Source organism: Pelodiscus sinensis, chromosome 5 (assembly GCF_052426305.1).
Source record: "Pelodiscus sinensis isolate ZL-2025 chromosome 5, ASM5242630v1, whole genome shotgun sequence".
NCBI classification, from domain to species: domain Eukaryota; kingdom Metazoa; phylum Chordata; order Testudines; family Trionychidae; genus Pelodiscus; species Pelodiscus sinensis.
In genome coordinates this window covers 6,170,773-6,197,578 of record NC_143056.1, presented here as the reverse complement: position 1 = coordinate 6,197,578, position 26,806 = coordinate 6,170,773, and the positions used below count along the sequence as shown (strand labels likewise).

At 50.5% G+C, this 26,806-nt stretch overlaps 1 protein-coding gene across 1 annotated transcript in view; it reads left to right on the top strand.

Annotated features, from left to right (window-relative positions):
• The first annotated feature begins 2,158 nt into the window (after positions 1-2,158).
• Positions 2,159-26,806, top strand: part of MAP4K5 (mitogen-activated protein kinase kinase kinase kinase 5) — an 87,688-nt gene continuing 63,040 nt past the window's right edge. The window contains exons 1-3 of the mRNA XM_089778270.1: positions 2,159-2,308; positions 5,496-5,765; positions 25,760-25,817. Coding sequence (XP_089634396.1) covers positions 5,658-5,765; positions 25,760-25,817 — 166 coding nt within the window. The 5' untranslated portion in view covers positions 2,159-2,308; positions 5,496-5,657. The remainder of the gene's footprint in view (positions 2,309-5,495; positions 5,766-25,759; positions 25,818-26,806) is intronic.

The window sequence follows — 26,806 nt, the reverse complement described above, 5'->3', positions numbered from 1 at the left end:
TCCATTATCTTTATTAAGACCAAGATTTTTAGCATGTAGCAATGCTGAAGGAGTTGCATACGTTTCCTTTGAGGAACTCAGGTTCATGTTGTGAACAGTGCCCCCGCTCCCCGGGGATGGGGTGTTTTGCCTTTTATCATTTTTCCTGTCTCAGTTCTTTAAGACCATGGTGACGATCTGGTTTCACCCCTAGCTGTTCTTGGGGTAATTAGTGCACTGGGCAAGGTATTCCCCGTGTGCTTGGATCTGTTCCTGAAAGGTTTGTTGTGGCTGTTTGGATAATTATAACCGCTTGCTGTGGCTGCTGCTGTTGTTCTAACTGCCAGAGTCTGGCCCTGATTGAGTTGCTGGGTCTTGGCTCTGAGGCTTGGCTGATTTCCATGTCTGGAAGTCTCAGAGGGGTCTCCATGTTAGTTTGCAACTTTAAAAGCAAGTAGTCCCATGGCATCTGAAGAAGTGGGTTGTACCCACAAAAGATTATGACACTACCTACATTTTTTGTTAGTCTCTAAGGATACATCTACACAGTAGTGTTATTTCGGAATAACTGACATTATTCTGAAATAATACAGTGCGTGTCTACACGCACTGTATTATTTCTTTCGAAATAATATCGAGCGGAAGGACTTCTAACTCCGACACCTGGCAACCCTCATTTCCTGAGGAGTAAGGGAAGCCGGAGGAGGAGTGCTCTTCCTTTGACTTCCTGCTGTGCAGACAACGCCAAAGCCCGAATCCAGTTACAACCAGTCCCCGAGTTACGAACGAGTTACGGACCAAACACTGGTCGTCGTTATGTTTTTTCCAAACACTTGGCCGTAACTCAAAAAGTTCGTAAGTGGGACCCCATTGATTTACATTGCTACCATGCTGTTTGGGTCGCGTTCGTAACTCGGGGACCACCTTTACGACTGCTTAATGGGAGGCTGGGTTGTAAATGCGGACGGTCGTAAATAGACCATTCGGAAATCGGGGACTGGCTGTATTTCGACTTCAGCTACGCGCTGGACGCAGCTGAAGTTGCCTCGCTTAATTCACCCTGCGGTGTAGACGTGCCCTAAGGTGCTGCGGGATCATTCATCGTTATGTTTATTTCGAAATATACACATAGTTATAGAGTGATGAGCTTTCATAAGAACATAAGCATGGCCGTACTGGGTCAGACCAAAGGTCCACCTAGCCCAGTAGCCTGTCTGCAGACAGTGGCCAGTGCCAGGTGCCCTGGAGGGGGTGGACCGAAGACAACGATCAAGTGATTTCTCTCCTGCCATCCCTCTCCAGCCTCTGACAAACAGAGGCCAGGGACACCATTTCTATCCCCTGGCTAATAGCCTTTTACGGAGCTGACCTCCATGAAATTATCTAGCTTCTCTTTAAACTCTGCAAAAGCGGCGAGGAGTCCTGTGGCACCTTATAGACTAACTGAAGTGTAGGAGCATAACATCCTGATGGACATGCATCTGACGAAGCGGGTCTTTGCCCACGAAAGCTTAGGCTCCTACACTTCAGTTAGTCTATAAGGCTGTGTCTAGACGACATGCCTCTGTTGGCAGAGGCATGTAGATTAGACACCTAGGCAAAGGCAAATGAAGCCGCGATTTAAATGATCGTGGCTTCATTTAAATTTACATGGCTGCCGCGCTGAGCGGACAAACAGCTGCTCAGTCTGGACGCTCCCCTGCCGACATCAAAGCCCTTTGTCGGCAGCCCCGTTATTCCTCGTGGGATGAGGTTTACCGGGGCTGCTGATCAGCTGTTTGTCCGCTCAGCGCCGCAGCCATGTAAATGTAAACGAGATCATTTAAATCGCGGCTTCATTTGCCTTTGCCGAAACAACAAATCGACATGGCTCCGTCGACGACGCCCTGTAGTGTAGACGTCCCCCCGGGGGCCACAGGACCCCTCGCCGCTTTTGCAGATTCAGACTAACACGGCGGCTCCCCCTCGGATCTTCGCGCTCTGTTCTAGTCCGAGCCTTCGCGGCCTCCTGCGGCGAGGAGTTCCGCAGGTGTCCTGTGGGCTGGGGGCTGGGCGAGGAGTTCCGCAGGTGTCCGGTGGGGACGCCCCCCTTCCTCCGCTGAGCTGGGGGCTCCCCTGCGGAGGGGGGCGGGGAAGCCGGGCGGGAGCGGCTGTCCATGGGCGGCGGGGAGGCCCGGGCCGCTCTCCCCGCGGCGCGGCGCTGTGGCGCTGACGGCCGGGCCCTGCGCGGCGCCTGCAGCCGCGGGCACGAGCCGGGCGCCGTGTGACTGGGCGGCCCGGGCTGGGCCCGCCGCTCTCGGGCTGCGCCGCGGGACAAAGGGCCGCGCAGGTAGGAGGGGGGGGAGCCCGCGACCCGCCCGGGCCCCGCACCGCCCCCGCCGCTCGCCTCCCGCGCCGGGCCGGGGAGCGGCCGGCAGGGCCGGGACGGGGGCAGCGCCCGGCTCCCTGCGCTGGCGGGGAAGGGCCCCGGGGAGCCAGGGTTGGGGGCAGCGACCTGCCCCGGCCGGTGGGGAGTCTGGGGGGGGGCGGGACCGGCCCAGGGGGCAGTTCTGGGGAGCAGCGATCTGCCCCGGGCGGTGGGGAGTCTTGGGGGGCAGGACCGGCTCAGGGGGCAGTTCTGGGGGGCAGCGACCTGCCCCGGGCGGTGGGGAGTCTGGGGGGGGCGGGACCGGCCCAGGGGGCAGTTCTGGGGGGCAGCGACCTGCCTCGGGCGGTGGGGAGTCTGGGGGGGGGGGCGGGACCGGCCCAGGGGGCAGTTCTGGGGAGCAGCGATCTGCCCCGGGCGGTGGGGAGTCTTGGGGGGCAGGACCGGCTCAGGGGGCAGTTCTGGGGGGCAGCGATCTGCCCCGGGCGGTGGGGAGTCTTGGGGGGGCAGGACCGGCTCAGGGGGCAGTTCTGGGGGGCAGCGACCTGCCCCGGGCGGTGGGGAGTCTTGGGGGGGGCGGGACCGGCCCAGGGGGCAGTTCTGGGGGGCAGCGACCTGCCTCGGGCGGTGGGGAGTCTGGGGGGGGGCGGGACCGGCCCAGGGGGCAGTTCTGGGGGGCAGCGATCTGCCCCGGGCGGTGGGGAGTCTGGGGGGGGGCGGGACCGGCCCAGGGGGCAGTTCTGGGGGGCAGCGATCTGCCCCGGGCGGTGGGGAGTCTGGGGGGGGGCGGGACCGGCCCAGGGGGCAGTTCTGGGGGGCAGCGATCTGCCCCGGGCGGTGGGGAGTCTGGGGGGGGGCGGGACCGGCCCAGGGGGCAGTTCTGGGGAGCAGCGATCTGCCCCGGGCGGTGGGGAGTCTGGGGGGGGCGGGACCGGCCCAGGGGGCAGTTCTGGGGGGCAGCGATCTGCCCCGGGCGGTGGGGAGTCTGGGGGGGGCGGGACCGGCCCAGGGGGCAGTTCTGGGGGGCAGCGATCTGCCCCGGGCGGTGGGGAGTCTGGGGGGAGGCGGGACCGGCCCAGGGGGCAGTTCTGGGGGGCAGTGATCTACCCCGGGTGGTGGGGAGTCTTGGGGGGGGCGTGACCGGCCCAGGGGGCAGTTCTGGGGGGCAGCAACCTGCCCCAGGCGGTGGGGAGTCTGGCAGGACCGGCCTAGGGGGCAACGACCTGCCCCGGGCGGTGGGGAGTCTTGAGGGAGGGTAGAGACCTGCCCCAGAGGGCAGTTCTGGGGGGCAGCGATCTGCCTTGGGCGGTGGGGAGTCTTGGGGGGGCAGGACTGGCCTAGGGGGCAGTTCTGGGGGGCAGCGATCTGCCCCGGGCAGTGGGGAGTCTTGGGGGGGGCAAGTCCGGCCCAGGGGGCAGTTCTGGGGGGCAGCGATCTGTCCCGGGCAGTGGGGAGTCTTGGGGGGACGACCGGCCCCAGGGGGCAACAACCTGCCCCGGGTAGTGGGGAGTCTTGGGGGGGGCAAGACCGGTCCAGGGGGCAGTTCTGGGGGGCAGCAATCTGCCTCGGGCGGTGGGGAGTCTGGGGGGTGCAGGGACTGGCCCCATGGGGCAGTGATCTACCCCAGGCGATGAGGAGTCTTGGGGGGGGGGCGGGACCAGCCCCAGGGGGCAGTTCTGGGGGGCAGCGATCTGCCTCGGGCGGTGGGGAGTCGTGGGGCGCGGGACCGGCCCCAGGGGGCAGTTCTGGGGGGTAGCGACAGGCCCTGAGGGGGGCCCCCAGAGCCAGTTCTGAGCACTGAGCCGCGGGCAAGGGGCTCCCCGAGCCAGTGACCAGCCCTGCCCAGGGCTCTTGGGATCGGCGTTGGAGGGAAGCACCCACTTTGTTTGCGGGTCGGGGCTCTGGGACGAGGACGGGGTGGTTATTTCCCTAGGCGGGTGGGGGAGCACTGGGATGGGTTCCCTAGGGAGGGGGGGGGATCTCCGTCTGGAGCTGGTTTAAAGTCCTGGCTGGGATGATTGAGGTGGGGTGGGTCCTACTTTGGGCAGGGGGCTGGACTCCATGACTCCTGAGGTCTCTTCCTACCCTGTTATTCTGATTGCCTAGCCCCATGCAGTGGGGGAGGGGCGATGAGCTCTCAAAGTGGGGGGGGATCCTGGAGTCAGCCAAATCAGGCTTGAGATGTGCTATGGGCTGGGAGTGGTGGGGGGGAGGCATCTCTCATTGCCTCTCAGGACCAGCCCCTGGTTAAATCCAGCCCTGTAACCACAGGTGAGTGGGGAGGGCAGACTCCCCTCCCTCTTGGGGAGTCACCCTTCTCCAGCTACCTGTACAGTGTCCCTGCCAGAGGTGACAGATCCTGGGGCTCGCAATAGTACCCCTGACGAGCAAAGATCCTGCCTTTGGAATAGCCTCACATGCTGGGTACCAGATAAGACCTTCCTGTGGGGAGAAAGTGCCCTGATCCACTGCTGTCCTCCTCAGGGCTCCATCCCGCCTTCCCGATGACTCACTGAGCTCTGTGTTATTCTCTCAGTATTCAGTTTGTCCAGGCCCAAAGTATAAACGCGTGCAGCCAGGGCACTTACAGTAATAGCGCCTCCGGGGCCTGTTGACTGTCTCCTTAGTTATGTTTATGAGAGAGCATTTTTGCTTTAAATGGAAGAAAAACCAAACAGAAGCACCATCGCCTCTGCTAGGAACATGTACTTCTGGGCTTATGGCAGGCAACTTGGCATTGTTTTTGAAGGAGTCCTTGAAATATCAATACCGTATAGCTGCCCTGGGCCCCATAGCGGAGAGCATCCAGGCAGGGAGCTGCTCCTGCCTCTTTTTTTTCCCTCAGCCATTGGACCAGAGAGGGGAAGAGATTGGAAAGGTAGCTGCTGTTTCCTAGCGCCAAGACTCGGTGTGTGGGATCTGAGTTGCCCGGCTCAGCTGCTATCCTAGCAGGCCTGCCTCCACCGCTTTTCTCTTTGTTGTAAACTAAGAGAAGCTGAGACCCTTCCCTCTAATGCAGCACAGAAGCACTTGTGGGTGGAGGCTTCTCTTTTTTTGAGATCAGAGTCCCCTCCCCCAGTCTCCTGGGAGCCAGCAACACAAAGCCTAGATGAAACCGAAGCCTAAAAAGTCATTCTGTTTTGTGTCTTAGGCAAAAAGGTGGTGAGCAGAAGTCATGTGTGCAAAGAACAGATCCCCTCATTAGACATCTGGAGCATCTGTCCTCCTGGGAGTGGAATCCCAAGAGCAGCGAAGGAGGAAGCAGTGCATACAATTCCTGTTTGCCCCTTCTCTGGGGCTGTATTGACTAAGGATGGACCCTTTGGCTCGGCCGAGTGGGGATATCATGAGAAGGAATCCGCAGCAAGACTATGAACTCATCCAGAGGGTTGGGAGTGGCACATATGGAGATGTCTATAAGGTGAGAGTAAAATACCTGCACCCTCAACTCTTTGCTTACACCCACCACACCCTGTTTTCTGACCCTGTAAATATTAATGCTCATCCTCTTTCATTTTTAGAAATCACTTTTTAGCCCTTTTCATTTTGTGGCCTAACTTCAGAGCACAAAGGGACCACTCGTGCTGCAAGTGAGAGATGGAGACTTTCTAAAAGTCATAGCCTGTTCAGATCCCCGTTAGCAGACTGGTTCCCCTGCAGCCCCCCTCCCCTCCTCTGTCTCTTTTTAAGTTGAAAGGAGGGAATATCATTTCTCTGGTCCTAATGCTGCAAAGGGTCTGAATTGATGGATACGTTATCTGCTTCCTTCAGGGTTTGTTGATCCTTTTAATGGGGGAGGAGGTGAGGGTTATATGTTCACTGAATTACTTTTGAGAATGTGTCATTTATAGTACCCGATTAAAAGAGTGCAAGTTTATCCTTAAGTTGTTAATAGCTTTCAAAAAGCAGAAGCAGATTAAACCAGCTCTTTTGAAACTCGTGGAGTTTCAGCTCATTACGGAGTGAGTTAGCATTATACATTGTGCAGTTACCCCCTGTGGCCCTGACCACTCTGGCGTGGGAACCACTGTAACACAACCACGTCAAACAGCATGCTATGCATATTACACTTTCATTTCTTGACCACTACCTGGTGATGTTCTGAGCACCTTCTGTGAAGCAAGGGGAATTTGAGGATACTCAACAACTTACAGGATTGGACTTCTGGCAAATAATGCTTAAAATGTTTAACTCAGTTTGCAAACAGAGGCTGTTAACTTATGGGAAAGCAGGTGGAAGTGTTTTGCTTTGGGACACTGTGGAATATATTTAACTCAAAAGCAGAATTGGCACAGTGCAGCATATGGTGAAACCTATCTGAAGCCAGCATATGAGGGGCCATCAAAAATTGCTCCCTACTAGAGGTGGGTCTTTAGCTGAGATTAGATAAAACTGTACAGGTTAACTTTGGTGGCACTTCTGAAGTGGTTGCTGAAAGCAGGAGATTGGCTATGGGAAAGGAGTTTTTAATGCAATCTTTACTGTACTGCAGAGTCACTAGCTCCAGAATATTTAACAGTCATAAATACTGAAATACAGGTATTTTCAAGAGCGCTTTACAAAAGACTGCTGAGTACCTTAGTATTAGTTGTCCTTTTTTTGGAGGTGGGCCAGGTGATGGAGGTTTTAAGCAAATATTTTTGTTCACCATTAAATTGTGGCAGTTCATTTAATGTGTTATCTTGTATCCTCCACCCTATCCACATTGCTCTTCATAACTCTTATTTGGAAGCTGAAAATTGAAATCTGTTTTGCTAGTGATTTTTTTCCCCCTCTCTTCACCACATGGTGCACAATGGTTTATTGTGGGGTTGCTCATGAGGGCTGAGTTGTTGGCACTGATTTGCCTTTTTTGATTCCAGAATGCATTTCAGGGTAGAGGAGAAATGCCTATAAATAAGTTATTTTCATATCTGTTTACAGCGTGTCTGTACAGATCCAAATTTGGGCCTGTCAACTTTGAAAGTGCCCTTTTCATAATATATCAATGCATCGGTTGCCCATCCATATTAGGAATGTATCTGCTTATTCATCAATGCTTGCATAAAACATAGCTCTGTTTGAGTGCTTATTCCATTATACGTTTCCCGTGTTACAGTTCTTCATAAAATGTATCGTACGTGCTGACTTTGAAAGGGGGTTGTAATAATGAGGCTGGAATATTTAGTGGCATCGAATAGTGTGATGGAGTCGTATATGGTGTCCCCCTCCCCTGTTGTTGACAAATCATTTGCATGCTGTGATCCTGTTAAAGATTCTATATCGCTGTTCAAAAAAGTAGGGGTAGGTGTTAGTTCTGCCTTCCTGACAGCATTCCACTTTACCCACCTTGCAGTACTTCCATGGTATCTTCCATATGAGAATCTCAAAGCATTACATAAACATGAATCAAACCTCTTAGTATCCTGAGAAATAGATCAGGAATACAAAGGCTGCATTTCATCTCTGGTGAACAGAGAGGCTATTGGATATCACACAGCACTGCAAGCCAACGTTTCAGGACAAAAGGCTGAAACAAAAATCCCATAGAAACTGAGATAGATAGAATTTAGGTACAGAAAATAATAACTCCAGTAACATGGTGAAATTCCACCATAGGTAAACAATTACCTGTATCGCTACAGTGCTCTGCAAATCTCTACTAAAGAATACGGAATAAAAATGATAGTAAAGAAGGAATAAATATGCTTTATTCTTTCTTTGAAATTGGATAAAATATTAACACACATTTAAATGGTGGCCATGGGACAGGCAGTGAGTCTTGGGGATGTGCATATAGATATGACACGTGGGCATCGTGATATCTGGAGATGTTCTGCTGGTGTTTGAGGTGCATAGTGGGATAATGGAGTGTCTTTGTGTCGCATTGTGTGTGTTGAATGTAGTGTTTTAGGGAGTGGAGTTAGGGTATATAGTACAATCTAAATGTATAGTCCAGTACAAATTTGAGATCTTCTTCAACTTTTGCCCCCTCCCTTTATTTTGGGGTACTTAAAGTTTTGGAAAGAGCCTGTCCAGCATCATGTTGCTTAGTTGCTACATTATTGGGTTAAAGGATCGGAACTCAAATTCCTTCCCATCCTGGTATGAATTCTGTGACACTTGTAGCTCTGGAGGGGAGAGAGTTTCTTATGCTGCACTGATGGTACTTACTAATTGCATTGGCAAAATACATGTCTGTGCATGCAGAGTAGGAGAAATCTGGGTTTGTACCTGGGCGGGACGTGATGGTTCTGCGGGAGTGTGAATGAATATTCTGTCAGACAAGTTGGCTTTAAACCTTAAAAGCCCCTCTTTTGAGTTCTGCTTCTTAGCTTGATATTTGTGAAGGGACACTGATAATTACAAAAAAATTACACAGGGTTGGCAATGAACGTGATGGTTTTAAAACCCTTACCAAGGCACAGTTCCTGGCCCACGCAGTTTGCAATTTAAACGAGGCCTAGAACACAGATCAAGAGTGTAGGGGAATTATTGAGAATGGGGGAGTGGTTGCTTGAAGAAAAGGTTTAAGGTGCTACTGCCTGACATTGGTTTAACTTGCAATCATTTGTGACTATGGAGGCCACTCTTAGGATTAATTTATACATACGCACCTTTCTTTAGTAACTGCGCCACCTGCTCTCTCCCCTTTCCTTCTCATTTGTGTTTGTTCAGATGTTGGGCTTTGCCGGAATCCCAGCTTGCAAGCTCCCTGGGGCAGGGACCATCTTGGCTGTTTGCCCACCCTGTGGTGAAATAGGGTTGTGATCTCTAATGAGGGGAGGGATTTGAAAGAGGGAAGAGGATGTCTGCAGAAGAGGATGTGCAGCTTTATAAAAAGTACAAAGTCCTGAGTGAAGAAAGGTGACAAAGGGAGCAGCCTCAGGCTAAGTCTACACTGGCACTCTGCAGCGCTGTAACTGGTTCCAGGGTGTGCAAAAACACCCTCTCCTACTCCCCAAGCACAGCAAGTTACAGTCCTGTAAAGGGCCAGTGTGACCCAGGCTAGAGTGCTGGGAGCTGCACGCTCAGTACTGTTAGCTATTCCTCTCATGGAGGCGGTTTACATAGAGCGCCGGGAGATCTTTCAGTGCTCATGCCGTGGTCACACTTTCAATTTAAAGCACTGCTGTAGCTATGCTTCACTGTAGACATAGCCTCAGTAAGCAATTGTGATGTGTCTTGACATCTGTGAGGTAGGGTACTTCAGTCCTCAAGCCTGCAGCAGGTTTGTATTTGTACATTCCAACAACTTAAATACACAGCTGCTACAGTCGCAGCAGTTGGAGATTCCTGCCTGAACTGTGTTTACCAAAAATTCAAAGTACAGCATAGACCATGTCTGACCACTCCTCCTTTCCTGCCTTGTCTCTTTGATTGATTGGCTACTTGGGGCACATGCCGACTTTAAAAACACCTTCCTGTATTCCTGTTAGTCTCTCCTGTGTGCTGCATTTGTTAAACTTCGTGTGTTGTATATTTTTCTTTGTAAAAAAGGATTTAAAGATTGGAATGGAGTTTTTACGAACACCCCATATAATTGTCCTTTAATTATTTACAGCCGCGCTTAAGCATCTTTGCTTAGAGATAGGAAATATTAACGTTTAAAGCATCCTCTTGCATTCAGAACTGGCTTCTAAAATGTAAAGAGTCTTCAGGATATTTTGCAACACATGCTGATGTTGATTATTGTGATTTATGTGGCGGAGGTCAAACAATTTCTTTTTAAAGGCTTTGGCTCTAATCTGTTGGTTTGTGGGTCTGTTTTTTTCTTCCTCCTTCGTTTTTTGGCTGCCTTTGCAGATAACACAGGGGGTCCCAACGTTTTACTTTGTGTGAAATGATTTGTGGTCTCTGTTACTTTCCACTAGGCAGACATTCAAATCACAATTTCTCCATCGCAACAGTCCCTTTCACAGGAAAAAGGCTGAGGACTGAATCGGCGTGGGAACTGTGTCAGTTCTTAGATATGGTAGATGCAAGTCGGGGTGAGGTATGCAGCGGAGATGGAGAAATTTTAAATGGTTCTTTGGTCCTAGACAACTTAAGCAACTGGTCATCTCTATGGGGCACTTCCAATCAATGGTGAGTGGGCTTCAGCCTGTCAGTCCTGATCAGTCATTCAGAGCAGAAGAAGGCAGAAGGGGGGAAAAAATCAACCAAACCTGGAAAGCTGGCAGGCATAGCCAAGTCTCTCAGGCTAGTTTTCATTGTTTCTTTCAACATTCCCAAATACATTCCTTAGTGGTATGTGGCTCAGAGAAGTCTCGTCTATGGAAAATGTACACATCTACTTGAGAAAAGGCAGCAGGTGAGAAGTTATAGTCATCTGCAGTTTAGGATAGCAAATCATCAAGCACTGGTAGCCTGACACCACTTCTTGAGGGGCAAAATCCTCCACTTCCTAGATCAGCTTTCAGAGCCTGCCAAGTGGGAAGCAAGGGGAATTATCAACATTTGGAAACAAAGCTTAGTTTTGACCTTGCAAGAATATCTCTACTCGAAGGTGTTGAAACACACGTGTCCCAAGTAGCTCAGAATGACTCAAGGAGTGAGCGGTAAGGCTACCGCTTGGAGCACAGCTGATCTGTTTATGTAACATGGCTTTTTTCTCTTGCCTTCCAGAGCTGATCCCAAGTTCACAAGAGTAGACCTGCTTTCTGCATTTTAATATTGTCACTCTCCTTCTTTGTTCGTTACTGCTGGTTTAGCACCAAAGGGCTGGGGGGTATATGCTGACGTTTCTTGAAGAGAAAGGTGTTACTTACAGGTGACTTTTCTTGGAGTAGGTTGTCAGTAGGATGAAAGCACTAGAACAATATAAAGTAACATAGCGCACATTAAATGGATTCAAAACTGGCTAACTGAGAGGTCTCAAAATAATTGTAAAAATCCTGCTGATTACATGTGCTGTGAGCTCTGCTGTATGCAGCGAAGCCTTCCTGGGAGCCCGCCCACTTCTGGAGAGCCAGTGTGTAACCTACGAGGGGGGCGGGCCAGGCCTGCCATGGACGGGGCTGTTCTGGGCAGCCGGAGCAGCCCCTGCCTGCCATTGGCCTCACAGGGCTGGAGCAGCCTCCTGGCTAGAGTAGGTGGGGAGATGCTCCAACCCCCACCAGTTAATTGGAACCAGTAAGCTTCACCCATTAAGGGTGAGGCTTACCGGATAACCAGTTATTCATTTACCAGTGGGGTCCTGCAGGGAATGGTTCTTGGCCTTTGCTATTTAGCACTTTCATTTATGACCGAGAAGAAAACATAAAATCATCCCTGATAAAGTGAGTAGCTGACACACAAATTGGGGGAGAGGTAAATAAAGAAGAAGACAGGTGACTGATTCAGGGGGTTCTGGTACACTTAATAAAGTGGCCCAAACAAACAGCGTGTGGGCAATAATTTTTAGTGGGGGGCTACTGCAAGATTTTTGTAAGTGGTCAAGGGCCACACTTCTGTGGAGGGGGTGCGAGGACTGCAACAGCGGGTGCAGAGTAGAAGGGAGCTTGGGATAGAGGACTGGGGTGCAGGAGGGAGTGTGGGGCCTGAGAGGGAGTTTGGGTGAAGGAAGGGGTTATAATCTGGGGGAGAGGGTTGGGGTGCAGGATCCAGGAGGGGTTATGGGTGGCAGGAGAGGATTCTGGCCTGGGGGACATGTGTAGGAGGGGGTGTAAGGCCTGGGAGGGAGTTGTGATCTGGGAGAAAGGTGGTGCAGAGGGTTTGGATGGTGATGGGCAGGGGAATGGGGTACAGGGTCAGGAAGGGGTATAAGTGGAGGAGAGGATTCTGGCCTGCAGGAGGGGATGCAAGGTCTGGTTGGGAGTGGTGACCTGGAGGAGGTGGGGAGAGGGGATACAGAGGGTTTGGGTGGTGGCCTGGGGCAGGTAGTTGGCAGGAGAGGGGATGAGGTGCCACAGGTAGGCTCTGGCTGGGAGGCGCTTACTAGGCGTCTCCCAGCCAGCAGTTCTGCAAACTCCATGCCTGTGCGCTGGGTGAGCTGCTCCACATGGCTCTGCTCCAGCACAGGGAGGAAATGAGGAGGCTTTATTCATTACTGCTGCCTTCAGCAAAATTTCTCAGCTCCTATTGGCTGGAATCTGGCCAATGAGAGCTTGGGAATTTTGCTAGGGGGCAGGGATAGCACGTAAAGCTTTCTCCTCCCTGCCCAGCTTGCAGAGCAATTAGCAGCCTGCTGTATAAAGCGGCTGCTCCTCCTGCTCTGTAGTAAGGGTGCTGGCGAGGAAGCTGTGGGCTGGATCCAGTGGCTTGGTGGGCCGAATCCGGCCCGCTGCTTGCCTCTTGCCCACTCCTGTTGTAGGTCATACTTCCAGAAGGGGCTCTATTCTGGGAAGCAGTGACTAAAAAAGATTCGAGGGCCAGCGCTGTTAGGCAGCTGAGCGTGAGCTCCCGGGGGATGCTGTGCAAAGAGAGCTAAAGAGAAATGTGATTCTGGAAGGTAAAAGCCGGGGAGTCTGGACTAGAAGTCGAGAAGGTACATAACCTCTGCATTTGGCACTGACGAGGCTGCTGCTGGAATCCTGTGTCCAGTTCTGGTGGTCACACGTCAGGAAGGAGGTTGATAAACTGGAGAGGCTTCAGAGAAGAGCCACGTGAATTGTTAAAGGATTAGAAAACCTGCCTTATAGTGACTGAAAGAGCACAGTCTTGTTTAGCTTAGCAAAGAGAAGGTTAAGGCTGATTTGATTACAGTCTATAAGTATCTACATGGGGAACAGATTATAATAATAATGGGTTCTTTAGTCTAGCAGAGAAAGATATAACACAGTCCAATGGCTAGAAGTTGATGCTAGAAAAATTTAGATTGGCAAAAAGATATGCCTTATTACCAATCAGGGTAATTAGTCATTAGAACAGTCTGTCAAGATGGGGGTGGATTCTCCATTATTGACAAATTTTAAGTTTGATTTTTTTCCCTAAAGATCAGTGCTAGGAATTATTTTGGGAAGGTCTCTGGCCTGTGTTATCCGGCTAGACAATCCTTCTATCTGTGGAATCTGAACTGTTCAATTCTCAGCCCTGCTTCTTCAGTGTCCCTCATACAGATTGTGAAAATGAACTGGAGCTGATGGGAGACTTGGGGGCATAGGTCCTTCTCCATGGGTCTGGGTGTCTGGTACCGCAAGGGAGCATGTGTGTAGCTTCATGAGCCCAGAGTGTTCTCAAAGGTTTCATCTTTGGACCCAGTTGCACATGCATTGCAAAAGTGGCTCTATACTGGACAGACACAGTACAAAACCAGTTTAAATGACTTTTTAATCACAATTAATTTTTTCAGTTACTCTCGTGAGACACCTGCAGTTAATCAACAGCCCCTCATGTGAGCGAGAATAAAACATCCGTATGTAAGCATATGCTCGTTTTAGGAAAGCACAGAATACCCGTAAAACAGTTTACATGAATGGAATCCATGTGTCTTGTGTAAAACACACAGGACCAGTTTTTGGTTTCAGTTTGTGAAGGGGCACTCTGAGGAAAGTTAGTCCAGCTTTTTTGCGTTGTGAATAAACAAACTTTCACAAGGCGAGATTAACAGAAATCTTGCCATAATGTATTCTGAGGGTGGGTATTTTGGGGGCAGTGGAGAGACATTGTCGGTCTTGACAATGAAAATCTTGCAGGAGAACCAAAAAGCAAAACGAACTTAGCTATTTTCATTGTGTAAACTCCAAAAAGTAAAGTGACGGCATCAATAGTGAAAAGTAAACGGATTCTACAGATTTCTTTAACAAGCTCTAAGCCTAAATGCAAATAGAAACGTTGGGGTTTTTTGTTTGAATTTTAATCATGGTTTTTAACATGACAGTGTTTTGTCTTCTGACTGTCACACTCCTGAGATGTCTTGCAGACCCAGATTCCTCATTTTAAGAGCGAGGAAGATTCCGCGGCTAGGCCGCTAGCCTAGGACCTGCTGGGAGACCGTTTCAGGTTACTTAGGATGCTAGCCTCAGAGGGTGCACATTACTATAGTTCTATGATGGGCATCCTAGGCTAGTGAGTGGGCTGCATGAGTGGCCTCCTTCATCTCCGAACGCTGCAGGATTGTCGCAGCCAAGCTGGTCTCCTGGGGTAGGGCAGTTTTTCTAACTGTGTTTGCGTAGCTAGGGTGTGTGGGGCGGTGCCGATGGAACCCTAGCAGTGCTTTGATTGGTGGCAGAGGGAGCGCCCAGCTCCCACGCCCAGTGTTGTGTGCAATCAGCACGCACCTCACTTCATGGGCCCTTGCTTTACATGCCCGTCACTTTTTACTAACCCTGGTGGGGGGAAAAAACGTTACCGATGGAAACCAATGGAATCTGGCAGCCCAGCGTGTGGGCAGCCGTAGATGCAATGTCTTGCAGGCCACACGCAGTGCAGCCCACGGACGGCAGCTTGCCCACTACCGCGATAGCTCCTCTGACGTCACTTGAGTGGGGATGGTTTACAGAAATCGGTCTTTTTGCCGTCGTTTCTTATCTGTTACTAGGGGGCGGTGCCCCCTGCTCGCTACACTTGCCAACCCCCATCTTTGGGGGTAAAGAAGCCTGGCTCTCCCCTGGTGGCTGCGCCTGCGCCAGCCCTGCCCTGTCACCCTTCCCAACCTGGAGGTAGGGGCAGGGAGGCCGGGGAGGGCAGGCCTCCTTCAGAGGAGCCAAGGGCCAGCAGGGAGCCCAAGGTGCCCCCCGAGGGGGGGTGAGGATAACTCAGAGCCATGGCCGCCTCCTCCCCGGCTGGGGATTCTATTGAGGCTCGGGGGGGGGGGGGGGTGTAGAGTGATGTGATGTCATAACCCTGTCGCCCCGCAGGAAAAACTTTCTTTTATATACAGAGAGCTGTGGGGGTAAGAATACTCCCCGACTCACAGTTGTGTTAGGAGGGTAACCCCGTTAAAAGCCGTGAGGGGTGCAGCCACTGGGAATGGGGGCAAGGAGAGCTTAAGAGCTGCTTGTTTTTATCAGCGCATCTGTTAGTTGTTTTCTGGTCCCATTAGCTGAAGAAGAAAATTTCTTTAGGGAATAAACAATCTCATAGCAGCTGAGAAATTAACAGTATATTAATCTCATTATCTTAAAATGCACCCGGTACAGTACTACTATCCTGATCTCTCCTGAGCTACATATTGAAATTAAAAATTGCATTCTATATTCAAGGACTGTTAAAGGAATATTAGCAGTCCCATTGTCGCCAGTGGGACTGCTTGTGTGTGTAAAGTGCTTTTTTGGATGGGGCCTTTGCGTGCAAGCACCTAGAGCAGAGGTGGACAATAATTTTTTGGGGGGAGCACGCCAAGAGTTTGGAACATGGCCAAGGGTCGCGCTCTTCCATGCTATTAATGGAGGAGGTGCGGGGTCTGGGATGCAGGTTGAGTGCAGAAGGAAGCTTGGAGTAAGGTATTGGGATGCAGGAGGGCATGTGGGGTTTAGGAGGGAGTTTGGGTGACGAAAGCAGTTAAGATCTGGGGCGCAGGAGTGGGGTGCAGGGGTTTGGGTTGTGACCTAGGACAGGAGGGGTTTGTGACCTAGGGCACGGGATTGGGGTGCAGGATCTGGGGTGGGGCATGGATTCAGGAGCGGGACAGAGAGTTTGGGTTATGTGGGGTGGCAGTGAGTTGGGGAAGGGAGGGAGGGATTGGGGTGCAGGAGACAGACTCTGACCGGGATGTACCTGGGTGACTCCCGGTCAGCAGCCCCCAGGTTTCTCAGGCTGCCTGCCTGCCTGGCCTGCCCCTGTACAGGCTGCAGCAGGGGCCATGTGCATCTGTCAATAAGAGCCTATGGGGAGGAGGGGGTAATACTTTATGCATTGCCTGGTCTTCAAACAGGCAGCTCCCATTGGCCAAAAACTGGCCAATAAGATTGTGCTAGGGGCGGGAACAGTGCATGAAGCCTCTCTTTCCACTTGCCCCAAAGATGTGAAACACAAAAGGCTCAGCAGCGCGCAGAGGTGGGGCAAGCAGGGAGTTTGTCTGAGGCTCACCACTGCGTTTGCGGGCCAGATCTGGTGGCTTAGTGGGCTGAATCCAGCCCTATTTTGCCCAGGCCTGACCTAGAACGTCCCCTGTAAAGTTGGATTCATTTGTAGCAGGTTTCAAAACTAAGTATTTTTGAATTTGAATGTCTCTCTACCATTTTTCCATGACAAAACTAAGTGAAGATCACACCTTTTCACTGCTGCAGTGTTTGCTTGTGTAGTCTCGGTTGAATTAGTAGACACACAGTCTGTTTGTGGTGCCATCTTTTTCTGAAGGTTCATGCTGATGACTTTGTAAAGGATAGTCTGCCAGCAAAGCGCATCATGAAATATAAATGGTATCTATATTTGATGATATCTTGATTTGTTTGTAAATGGAAAAAAATCATGCTTATTTCATCAGCTGTGTGCCAGTCCTTGAGTCTCCTTGTGATTGTTGCTTCTGACCCAGTAATTGTAACGCTTAACATTTTATTGGTCCTACATTTTTGTAGCAGGCTTTTAAAGGCACTGCCCAGGACTATTTGGGTGGGAAAACGGAGTAAGAATTGTTGTGTGTATGCAACAGGGGTATTTCAGATTTGGCTTACTATCATTCACAGACTCACTACTCCAGACTGATATTGTAATCTTATGGGGAGGTGGGAGGAAGGGTAATTTTTCTCCCTTCCTTCCACCCAGGTTTCCACATAGGAAGTGCACTTGTGCACTTTAACTGGCTCCTGGCACATTTCACTATTATTTATTTGTACAATGGTCGAAGGATTGCACCTCCTTTGGTGTGTCTCTGTAGCTCGCAGCAGTGAGCCTTGTAGCCCAGGGTCGACAGACGGGGGCTTTGAGGCTAGTGCTCTAAAAATAGTTGCCTAGACAGTGCTTTGAAGTCACAGCATGGGCTTGAGCTTGGGCTCTGAAATCCTTCCCCTCCCCTTTGGTTTCTGAGTCCAGCGAAAATGTCTGTGCTGCTGTTTTTAGTGTGCGAGTGTGACCCAGAGTCTGTCAGCCTGGGTGGGCAGCTCCCTGCGACAAGCTGTGTAGATGTTGTCATTGTGTTAAGTGCTGTACAAACTTGCATGAAGATGACAAATCCTGCCCCACAGAGTTTAGAATCTAGAGTCAAGTTCCTGTATTTGGTGCTTCTAGCCTTTCACACTGAATGTAGATCTTCTTTAAGTGATAGAAATTTAGATCCTCACTAGTGGTGAGTATTTTGGGCCTTTATCCACCCCTTCAGCAGACAAAAAGCAGGTGGAATGAGCCTGTGAGTTGTGAAACACAACTTCTGTATTGTCCTTGCAGATCTTAATTGTTTAGAGCAGTGGTGAGGTGTGGGAGGGGGGTTTGCAGGGTCACGTGCCACCGCGGATTTCTGCCAGGGTTTTTATGCCCTCTCCTGAACCCTCTGCATACAGAAAGAGCGTTTAAATGGTGCCCTATTCCCCAGGATCAATAATTATGCATTGTCTCTGGTTTAGCGGGAAGAGTATTTCGGTATGAAGTCTTTGGGCAGGGGCTATTGTTATCTGTACAGCACCTTGGAGTATGGTGCCCCAGTCTGATTGGCATCTAAATGAAGGAGAGATGTAGAAGTATATTTACCCACCTCACCCCCGAATCTTCTTTCTACAAGGCTTGAAAAGAAGCAATAGCTACAGTTGTGAGAAACCAATCTCTTTAGAAGTAGAATCTGTGAGGCCTCTGTTCAGGGTATGTTTTCTGAAAGCCTCTGTGCCCTTTGCTATAAAAGAGCCTGGTACTGCTTTCGATCTTAGAAATCCAGCTGGAAAATTACAGAGGGGTGTTTCTGTCTATAAAAATGCAAGCACCCTGAAGACTAGAAATTGCTATTAGGTGTCTCTCTTAGTGGCTGGGGTTAGTTTCAAGTGTGCCTCACCTATGTACGTGTGATCTGAGCTGTAAGACGAATTCAGTGTTGTAGGGATTTGTAATGGGCGGGAGGGGGTGGCTTCTTCTCTCTGGCAGAACTCTACTCTGATGTCTGCACCCACCCAGCAGGGTTTGGGTTCATCTTCTGCAGGATCCCAGTGTCATTTCATAGCCATCCTCATCTGTTTCCGCTTCTCGTGCTAGTCCAGATCTTTCCCATGTGGTCCATCATCTGTTGCAGACGTGCATGCTGTGCACACCCAGGCCCAGCTCCTGCTGGGGAAGAGACTCTGTGGGAGTGGAGGCCATATTGTTTTGTTGCTGAGGAATAGGGAAGTGGGATACAGGGACTCCTTGCATAGACAACTGGTGCAAGCATCACCTTTACAGTAGGGAGTGATCTTCTGAGGACTCGGGGGAGGTTGGACCAGAATACTTATCCCTGTACTATACCAGGGTGTCTGGGGCACCGCTGAGAGGACCAAATCAGGGCACATTGCTCAAACCAGCCTACTTATAGCCCAAAACTGGGTTTCTCTTCTATAAGGCACCAAACTAGTCACCCAGAGCGCTCCAGCTGCCAATCTGGGCAGCAGGAAGTTGCACAAGCAAATCCCCTTACACAGTCCAGCTTTACCTGGGCCACAGCCAGCACCCACCTTGCGCTGATGAAAGACTATGAAAACCAACTCCAAACAGGTTCTCCCGGTCCCAAAGGACCAGCCACAGTCCCAGGTCAATTTATACATTGGATTTCACCCAAAAGAGCCTGCTGGGCCAGGTCGAGAGTGAGATTGTTAAAGCAAAGCACATTCCATACATCAGTGGCCAGGTTCTTGATGCAGGCTCTTAGAGATGTAACAAATTGCTGGCTTAAAAGTCTCTGGAGTACATACAGGAGGGCGCTCCTTCCTGGCTCTCTGTCCCTAGCAAAGGCGCTTCTGGAGCGGAGAGCAGGAGCGAAGGCGAGAGGGAGGCGCCCTCGGGATCCTTTTATAACCTTGCCCATGCGGTGGGAAATCCATTGTTCACCTGAGTGCCGGTCACATGACCACCACACCAGGCTGTGTCGTAGGCCAGGAGCCACGGAGTATCCAGGTGTGTCCTCCTCAGGCAAGGGGCCATTGTGTGCTCCTCAGGTGTCAGTTGGCAGCTCTTCAGTGCCACTGTCCATGCAGCATTAAGCAACCGACCCTCAAAATAGGTGGCCAATGCCTATCGCTATCTCCCAGACAGAAAACACATAAAATATAAATACAAAGCCCATATTCATAACTTCACACACAGATCATACAAGTACATGCATGGCCTAGATAGAATCAACGAAGCATAAGCTTTCATGGAATACCTCACGTAGCCCGCTTTGCACCCAATTTGGGGCAGACATGCAAAAAGTTGCATTGTAACTTTTGCTTGCAGATCTCTTAACAAAGTAGAGGGAGAGCTCTTTGGAGAACCTGATTCCTCTAAAGAACGTGCTTTCCTCATGTGGTACAATGATGTGTTCTTTTAAAAAAAAAAAAAAAAAAAAAAGGCAGCAGCATCCATTTTTGCAAGTTCACTCCATGAAAATAAATTCTCCCTGCTCCCACACTGAATCGTAGGAAGAGGTTCTGGTTACACGTTGCATTTTCACAACCCCTGTGGTTTGACTAGTGGGTTTCGTTCCTCCACCAGAGAGGCAGCAGCGTCGCTGATGTTTTGGAACCTCCTTGATGAAGAATAGAGTGGTCTGTGCTCTTGCTGCCCACTTCAGCTGTTAGTTCTCTAGCTCCCTGTCCCGTCCCCCCGCCTCCTCCCCTCCCACACACACACTCAAGAGAATTCTCTAAAACTCGTCAGTGGATTTACCAGGATGTCAGGACTGTCCCGAATTGGCATAAATATGCTTACAGGACACTTGGCAGGGATGTTAAAGCAATCTGTAACCATTAGAGATCAGTGTGTGGGGCACATTATCACATCTGCTACTGCAGGACTATTGAACCTTCCCCGGACGAGTCTAGTACCAGCCAGCGGCAGAGAGAGGAGACTGGACTTGGTGGGCCTTGAATCTGGTCTAGCCTGGTGTTTCCTCTGATCCTGTGGCATTTCTCTTGCCTTTGAGATCTCTGCTCCTTTCGGAAACTCTGTCCCTGCCTCATAGCTCACCGGCCTGCTACAGACTCCCAGGCAAGCCAGGAACCTGCCTTCATGATGGAATCTTTTTTTTTACTTAGCCTCCAGACCAGCAAAGGGAACTTCCTCCTCTGAATTTGCCCTTTTGGCTAACCTGCAAGTAACTTCAGTAAGAAACCTGCAACTGGATTTCCAGAACGGTGCATTTAACTTGCCTGTGCAGTTATGCAGATTATGCAGCCAAATGACCAGCTAGATGCTTGACTGGCCACTTGGGCATGGTATGTGAGTGCACAGACTAGTCCTGCAGTTTTGCCATCGTGCACACAGTTGTGAAAATCAAGTTGTGGGCATGAGAGCCAGTGGCACTCAGCAGAGAGCACTCATGCCCTATGGGTGGAAGTATGCTGCATGAAGCACGTCCTCTGTCAAAGAGAAGACAGGCACTCAGTGTGTGGGGTCCCACAGAAAGCCATGGTGATGGCGCCAGCGACTTTTGTTTGCCACGACTTTCTGGAAGGTATAGCAGTGTTACTCTAGAGCAGGGGTCTCCAAACTACGGCCCGGGGGCCGGATGCGGCCCGCGAGGCCCTCTCATCCGGCCCGTCAGTGTGCAAATATATATGCATGTATCTTTTCATGTCTGTGCAATCACACTTAAGTTGTGGCCCTCGGTATGTGCTGTGAGTGTCATTGTGGCCCCCAGGACTTCCAAAGTTGAGAAGTCCTTCTCTAGAGATATGAGCTAGTGCTCTCAACTCCTGCCCCAAAGCCACCATGCCCAGGCCCATTAAGACTCTGTCAATGCAGATCCATCCTCTCTGTAAGAAAATATCCAAGGCAGCAGATTTGTCATCTTACTCTGCTTTTTTGCTTAATCCTTGCAATGTTTTTATAATTTTGTTTTCACCTGATTAAAGCTAAAGTACTGAATGTACCCTGGTTTGGCACAAGTGCGTGGACTTCCTGCATACATGGCAGGAAGTTGTTGTTTTCCGGAATTTAGAGTGACCCAGATGTCTTTTCAACATGTCAAGTTGATATTATGGAGATGCGCCATGACGGGCTAATGTGGGAATAGAGAGAGGGAGATGGGTTGGGGTGGAAATAGAGTTTTGTGAGTCACTGACTTGGAACGGTAGGGATTGTATTTACCCAGAGAAGAGAAAAGGGCTGAGGATAGATCTCTGATGAACCCCTATAGAAGCTGAGTGGGGAGGATAACGACCTACAAAAAGAGTGACCCTGGAGGACTGGACAGAGCTAAGAGAACCAGTGAGGGTGGAATAATTGAAGCCAGGAGACGTTGAGAAGGAGGGTGCTGTCAGGAGTGTCAAAAGCAGAAGAACAGAGGCAGACAAGGATGAAATAAAGGGCTTGCTCTTTGGCCAAGAAGAGATTGTTTAAAAGTCATGAGAACGATTTCATGGGAGCGGCGAGGTTCCAGGGTGGAGTTGGAGTGCTTAAGACAGTGGTTGTAGATGGCATATTCTTAGAGTTCAGATGTGAAGAGTAAAAGGTGGAGAAGGACGCGAGGGCCTGCTTTGTGAGGCTAGGACACGCAAGGGCGGGGTGGAGACTTGGAGCATCCGAAAAGTCATGGGCATTAATGGGTTGAAGGTTGCGAATGAGGCAAAGGGGATGCGCTATAATGAGCTTGGAAAGTGAGATGTCCTGGAAGGAGCAACCTTTAGCAAAGAGCTGGTAAAGCAAACTGCCATTCTCTAGAGTTGATCCAGAATTGCAGATCCCACAAGGATGTGATGGTGCGTGGGTTGGAGAGGAGTTTATTTTCAGAGGGAATCGCCACATGGAAGTTGCTGCCACAGCAGAGGTTGGGAGATTGACATCTGGATCATTTCCTCTTCTCATGGTGTCCTTTTCCTTGGGTTCGTGTCCTAATCCCATCATACCGGCTTTTCACTGCAGAAGTCATCACATGCTTTCACATAATTCTCAGTTTCTTCTCACGTATTAAAAAAGCTGTGAAAATTAGTTTCACTTTTTGATTTCTACACATGCTGGCCTGTTGTCCCCCTGCTAGGTCACCAGGGAAAGTCTGAAATCAGTGCTGCTAAAAAAACCAAAAGTGGTGTTCCTTTGTGTACGCTGCGTAATCCCATTTGTGTTGCTGAGCCAAGGGGCCCTTCTAGGAGGACAGGACTCGTTGGGACTGCACGAGCCACTGGCAGACTCTGGATCTTTAGAGCAGAGTGCAGAATATACCCGTAGAGCTCCAGTTTCTTCTTTTCTGTGGCTCGCTGCAGATGTAGGGCCTGTCACTCTCTTCACTCAGTGACACGTGTGTGTGTGTGTGTGTGTGTGTGTGTGTGTGTGTGTGTCTGTGTGTCTGACTGATTTTTTTAATCATTAGTTTCCCTTATTTTATCTGTTCCTAGTTCAGCTAAATTGTGCCCTACCATGCCAAATGTTTCCATAGAGCCAGCGATCAATTAGCTATGGCTGATCCACTTTGCAAGGATCTGGTAAAGGTCAGGTTGAAGTGGTATGCATCATGCTCCTTCATGTTCCCTTAGGTTGAATCACACACCCGCTGCTTGTTTTGCCTGGGGGAACCACATTCCCTGGATTGCTGCCTGGATGTAATTGTGTCATGGGCCTGTACCAACAGCAAGCTGAGTGGAGGCTCAGTGTCTTCTTCACAGAGAAGGCCTTTTGAGTCAAGTCCCTGAATCGGGCATCAGCGTCTCATAAGAATGGCCATGTTAGTTCAGTCTGCCGTGGATAGAGGCTGCTTCATGGGTGCCCCTGGACAGAGGCTGCTCGGTGGGAGACTTGGGCCCCCTAAGGATAGGAGCTACTGCTGTCCTGCACTACTGCCTCTGCTGATACAGAAATAGCAGCATGGGGCGGCAGGCGGGAGCCTGTTTATAAACCAGCTCCCCGCATGGACCGGCTCCTCCCTGCACTGCTGCCTCTGTGTCAGCGTGGCTCCCTTGTGTGCTCTTTATTTAAAACTTGGACCAGTGGGTTGGGGCTGAGCCAGCCTGCCAGTCCGAGTTTTAAATGCAGAGCACACGGTGGGGAGGGGTTGTGGTTAACCAGGGCTGTTAAGTGATTTTTTTATCTGTTATCGGTTAACTGGTTAACAACTACTCGGTTGACTTCCCTACTTGAAATCCGGTTCCCAGCGTGCCCCAGCTCCTGGGGGGCTGGCAGCTGCCCCACGTGTAAGGTCTGAAATTGCCAGCGGTTGCACCGTTAATCCGTTACATGCACTTTGCCATCCCTATGTTCAATAAATATTTCTGTCCATTATTTGTGAAAAAGATAAATGGTATAAACAAAGGATAATTAAATACCTACCATTTCAACAGGAACTGCGGAGGTGTTTAAACAGCCGCTGTTAACGTTCGATATTAAACGTCATACACTCTGGATCATGGATCATTTGCATTCTTGAATTTTAAAAGCTCTGTCCAAGGAGCTCTCTGGACTGTCAGTTTTTCAAATCCATATCGGGTAGGTTTCTAAAAGATCTGCTGTGGTTCAAGCACAGCTATTGAATTTGAAGCAGGGATTAATTCAGGGAATCCCTGTTGTCTGTGTTATGATGGAGGTCAGACTGGATTACTACAACGATCCTTTTGGCCTTCAAGTCTGTGACTCCGTGCCAGGTACTTTCAGAGTGCCAAAGGAGGTTGGCAGACGGCATCCAATCTGGTTGACATTTGCCTAACGTCCCTGTAGCAACGGCAGCTGTTGCTTATATGGAAAAGCAGGATCAGGAAGGGGTATCTAGGGCGTTGTGTCGTTCAGCTTCTAAAACAGCACTCCTTAACAGCTAGAAGCAAGGAGGGAAAAGCCACTGTGGGGATCAGCTATCTCCCTTGGGGTACCTGTCCGTGGTCTCTTATGCGACTCTCCCTGTTTCCTAATGGCATTGTCAGGCCTGCTATATTGGGAAGCCCTCGTCCTGTGTTCTGACCAAGTCACTCGACTCGGGCCACGCTGCTTCTGCCCCGCTGCTCTCTCTAGAAGTGCCAGGAATTCTCCTGCACTCTAGAAAACCCCCATGACAGCCCCACAAGCCCTTTTGCTCCTTCCTGCCTCCCGCTGCAGTCCCAAGGCCAGAGAAGCTCTGTCTCTGAGCAGCGACTCTTGGGAACAGCGGGGAATGTGAGCTCCTCAAGTTCCAGGGCCGCAGCGGGGTCCAGATGTTGGGGCAACCCCCCCACACACACTTCTGGGGAGCAAGGCTGCGTGTGGGGGCTTCTCTTGCTGCCCTGCAGCTTCTGTGGGGGACCACGGTGGGTGCTGGGGCTTCCTCTGCACAGGGGTTGCAGACTACTGGGGAGGCTTCTGCCAGGAATGGGGGCAGGAGCCTCTTTTGGGGGGGGGGGGCTTCCCCTGCTTGGTGCTACCAGTGCAGAGTGGGGTTGGGTTGTGGGGGCTCCCCCTGTCCTGCGTGGCTCCAGAGTTGTCCCAGGGGCTCTCCTGTTGGCAGAGGCCCTGGGGTATGGGCCCCGTGGCTAATCTGCTGCTGGATAAAACAATTAGGAATTAATTTCTTGTAACCTTTGGGTGATCCGTGGAAAGGGGATGCTGCTTCCATTCAGCCCCTGCCTAAGTGAATTAGACTGAGAGTCAAAACGAATACAACTTAGTGAGGGTGACAGCACCCGAGTGACTTAGTGTGCATTGTCCGAGAGCCAGGACCACGGCACTGAAATCCCCGTGAAATGTTTCCATCTTTTAATCTGCAAGGCCAGTGCCCGGGGCTCCATCTGCAGCTTTGTGCAGCGCTGCTCTCTTGGCTTGCCATCTAGACCTTGTACTTTGGCAGAGCAGTTCTGTGACCTGGGAGTAATTGAAAGTCCTCAGCTCACCTTCCTGCAGGCTGTACGGCTCCCTGGACTCGTACAAGTAGAACCATGCACAGGCTGCCTCGGGGTGAGGAGTAAGGTTGCTTGTAAGAAATGGTGGCTATTTTCAGTGTTGTCTCTGTGTCGTCAGACGGCTCACTTACCTTCCCCTCTTCGCATGAGTTCCCCGTGCACAGTGCTCCGGGGGTGGATGGTCGGAAAGGAGGGAGTCCGAACTGCACAGTCCTTTATAATCTCACTTCTGACAAATTGGTGTGGCAAGAGGCTGCTGGTGCAATCCAGCCAGGCTCCAGAAAGTTCTCACCTCAGCACTGCTGAGAAGTAAAGGCCACAAGCATGAATGTGTAAAGGCACCAGTCGCAGGTAAGTAATCGTATTTTTCTGTGCTTGTTAGAGGAATGCTGTCGAGTGGTGCCCCAAGGACCCAGCCAGGATTAAGGTCCACTGTGTTTGGAGCTGTACATCCATAGAAGTAGAGAGTCCCTGCTCCAGAGGGCTTACAAGTAATTGCATTGTGCTTTACTAGAACACAAGGCTTCACATAAAAAAACATTGTTTAGAAGGCTATATCCAATACACTTGCGTTATGATTAAATTTGTCTTCATTTTCTTATTTTAGGCCAGAAATCTGCATACAGGAGAGTTGGCTGCTGTAAAAATTATCAAGTTAGAGCCAGGTGAGTTTTGCGTTCTTTCCAAGTACCTTTGGCATATGCTCTGTCATTAGGCACTGACACTCCTTCTGTGGATTTATTTCACATAGCAGTATTGGGGTATTTGCATTTTATTACTACTAGCGGAAAAAGTAGTTTGTGGCTAGGTTTCAGGAAATGCTTTAGAATTATTTAAAGCGTGGTACGCAATTATCTGTGGCTATTTCCTTTTTTGTTGTTTCTCCTTCGTTCTTATCTGTTTTATCTACCAGCTGTTGACTTAATTCGTTAACAGTAAGGTTTGGTTTGTTCATTCAAAGGCAAGATTGAGGGGAGGGGTTTTTTCCCCAGTAAACTGTTACAGAATAGCCTTTGCGTTAATGTTTTCTTGCCCATTTAAAAGCTCGTGTTCAAACCTCCCTTGTGGGCATATGCTCCCAAAAATATTCTGTGGAGGAGGCAGAGGGGAACAGGCAGAGTTGCCACTTTCCATCTCTCCTGTCATTCCCTCCAGACCCTCACCACTGTCAAGCTTCCTGGGCAGCCAGGACTTCCTGGCCAAGTCTTGCAAAGGGAGGTGACATCAGGAGGGGTCTCCAGAATGGAAATTGGAATGGGACCATTAGCTGCTCCTGGAGTGAGGGGGAGAATTCCAGCTCCTCCCCCCAAAATGTAATCTGTACCGCCCCGAGTGCGTAACGTTCATCTCCTGCTTCTTGTTCCCCAAAATACCATCTCTTCACTGTCAGATCCTTGGCTAAAATTATCTTCCACGTCTCCTTTCTGTTAGTCACTGCTCAGATTGCTCAACCAGATCTCTTGCCCCATGTTTGTGTGGGATGCAGGACCGTCTTTGTCCAAGGCTTGTGCTCTTCACAACCCTCTGTGTGCTTTTGCAGCCTTTTTCAGGGAAGGGCTGAGGGTAGAAAGTATATACGTGGGGGTGTGTGTGTGTGTGTGTGTGTGTGTGTGAGAGAGAGAGAGAGAGAGAGAGAGAATGCGCATGCGCTCCA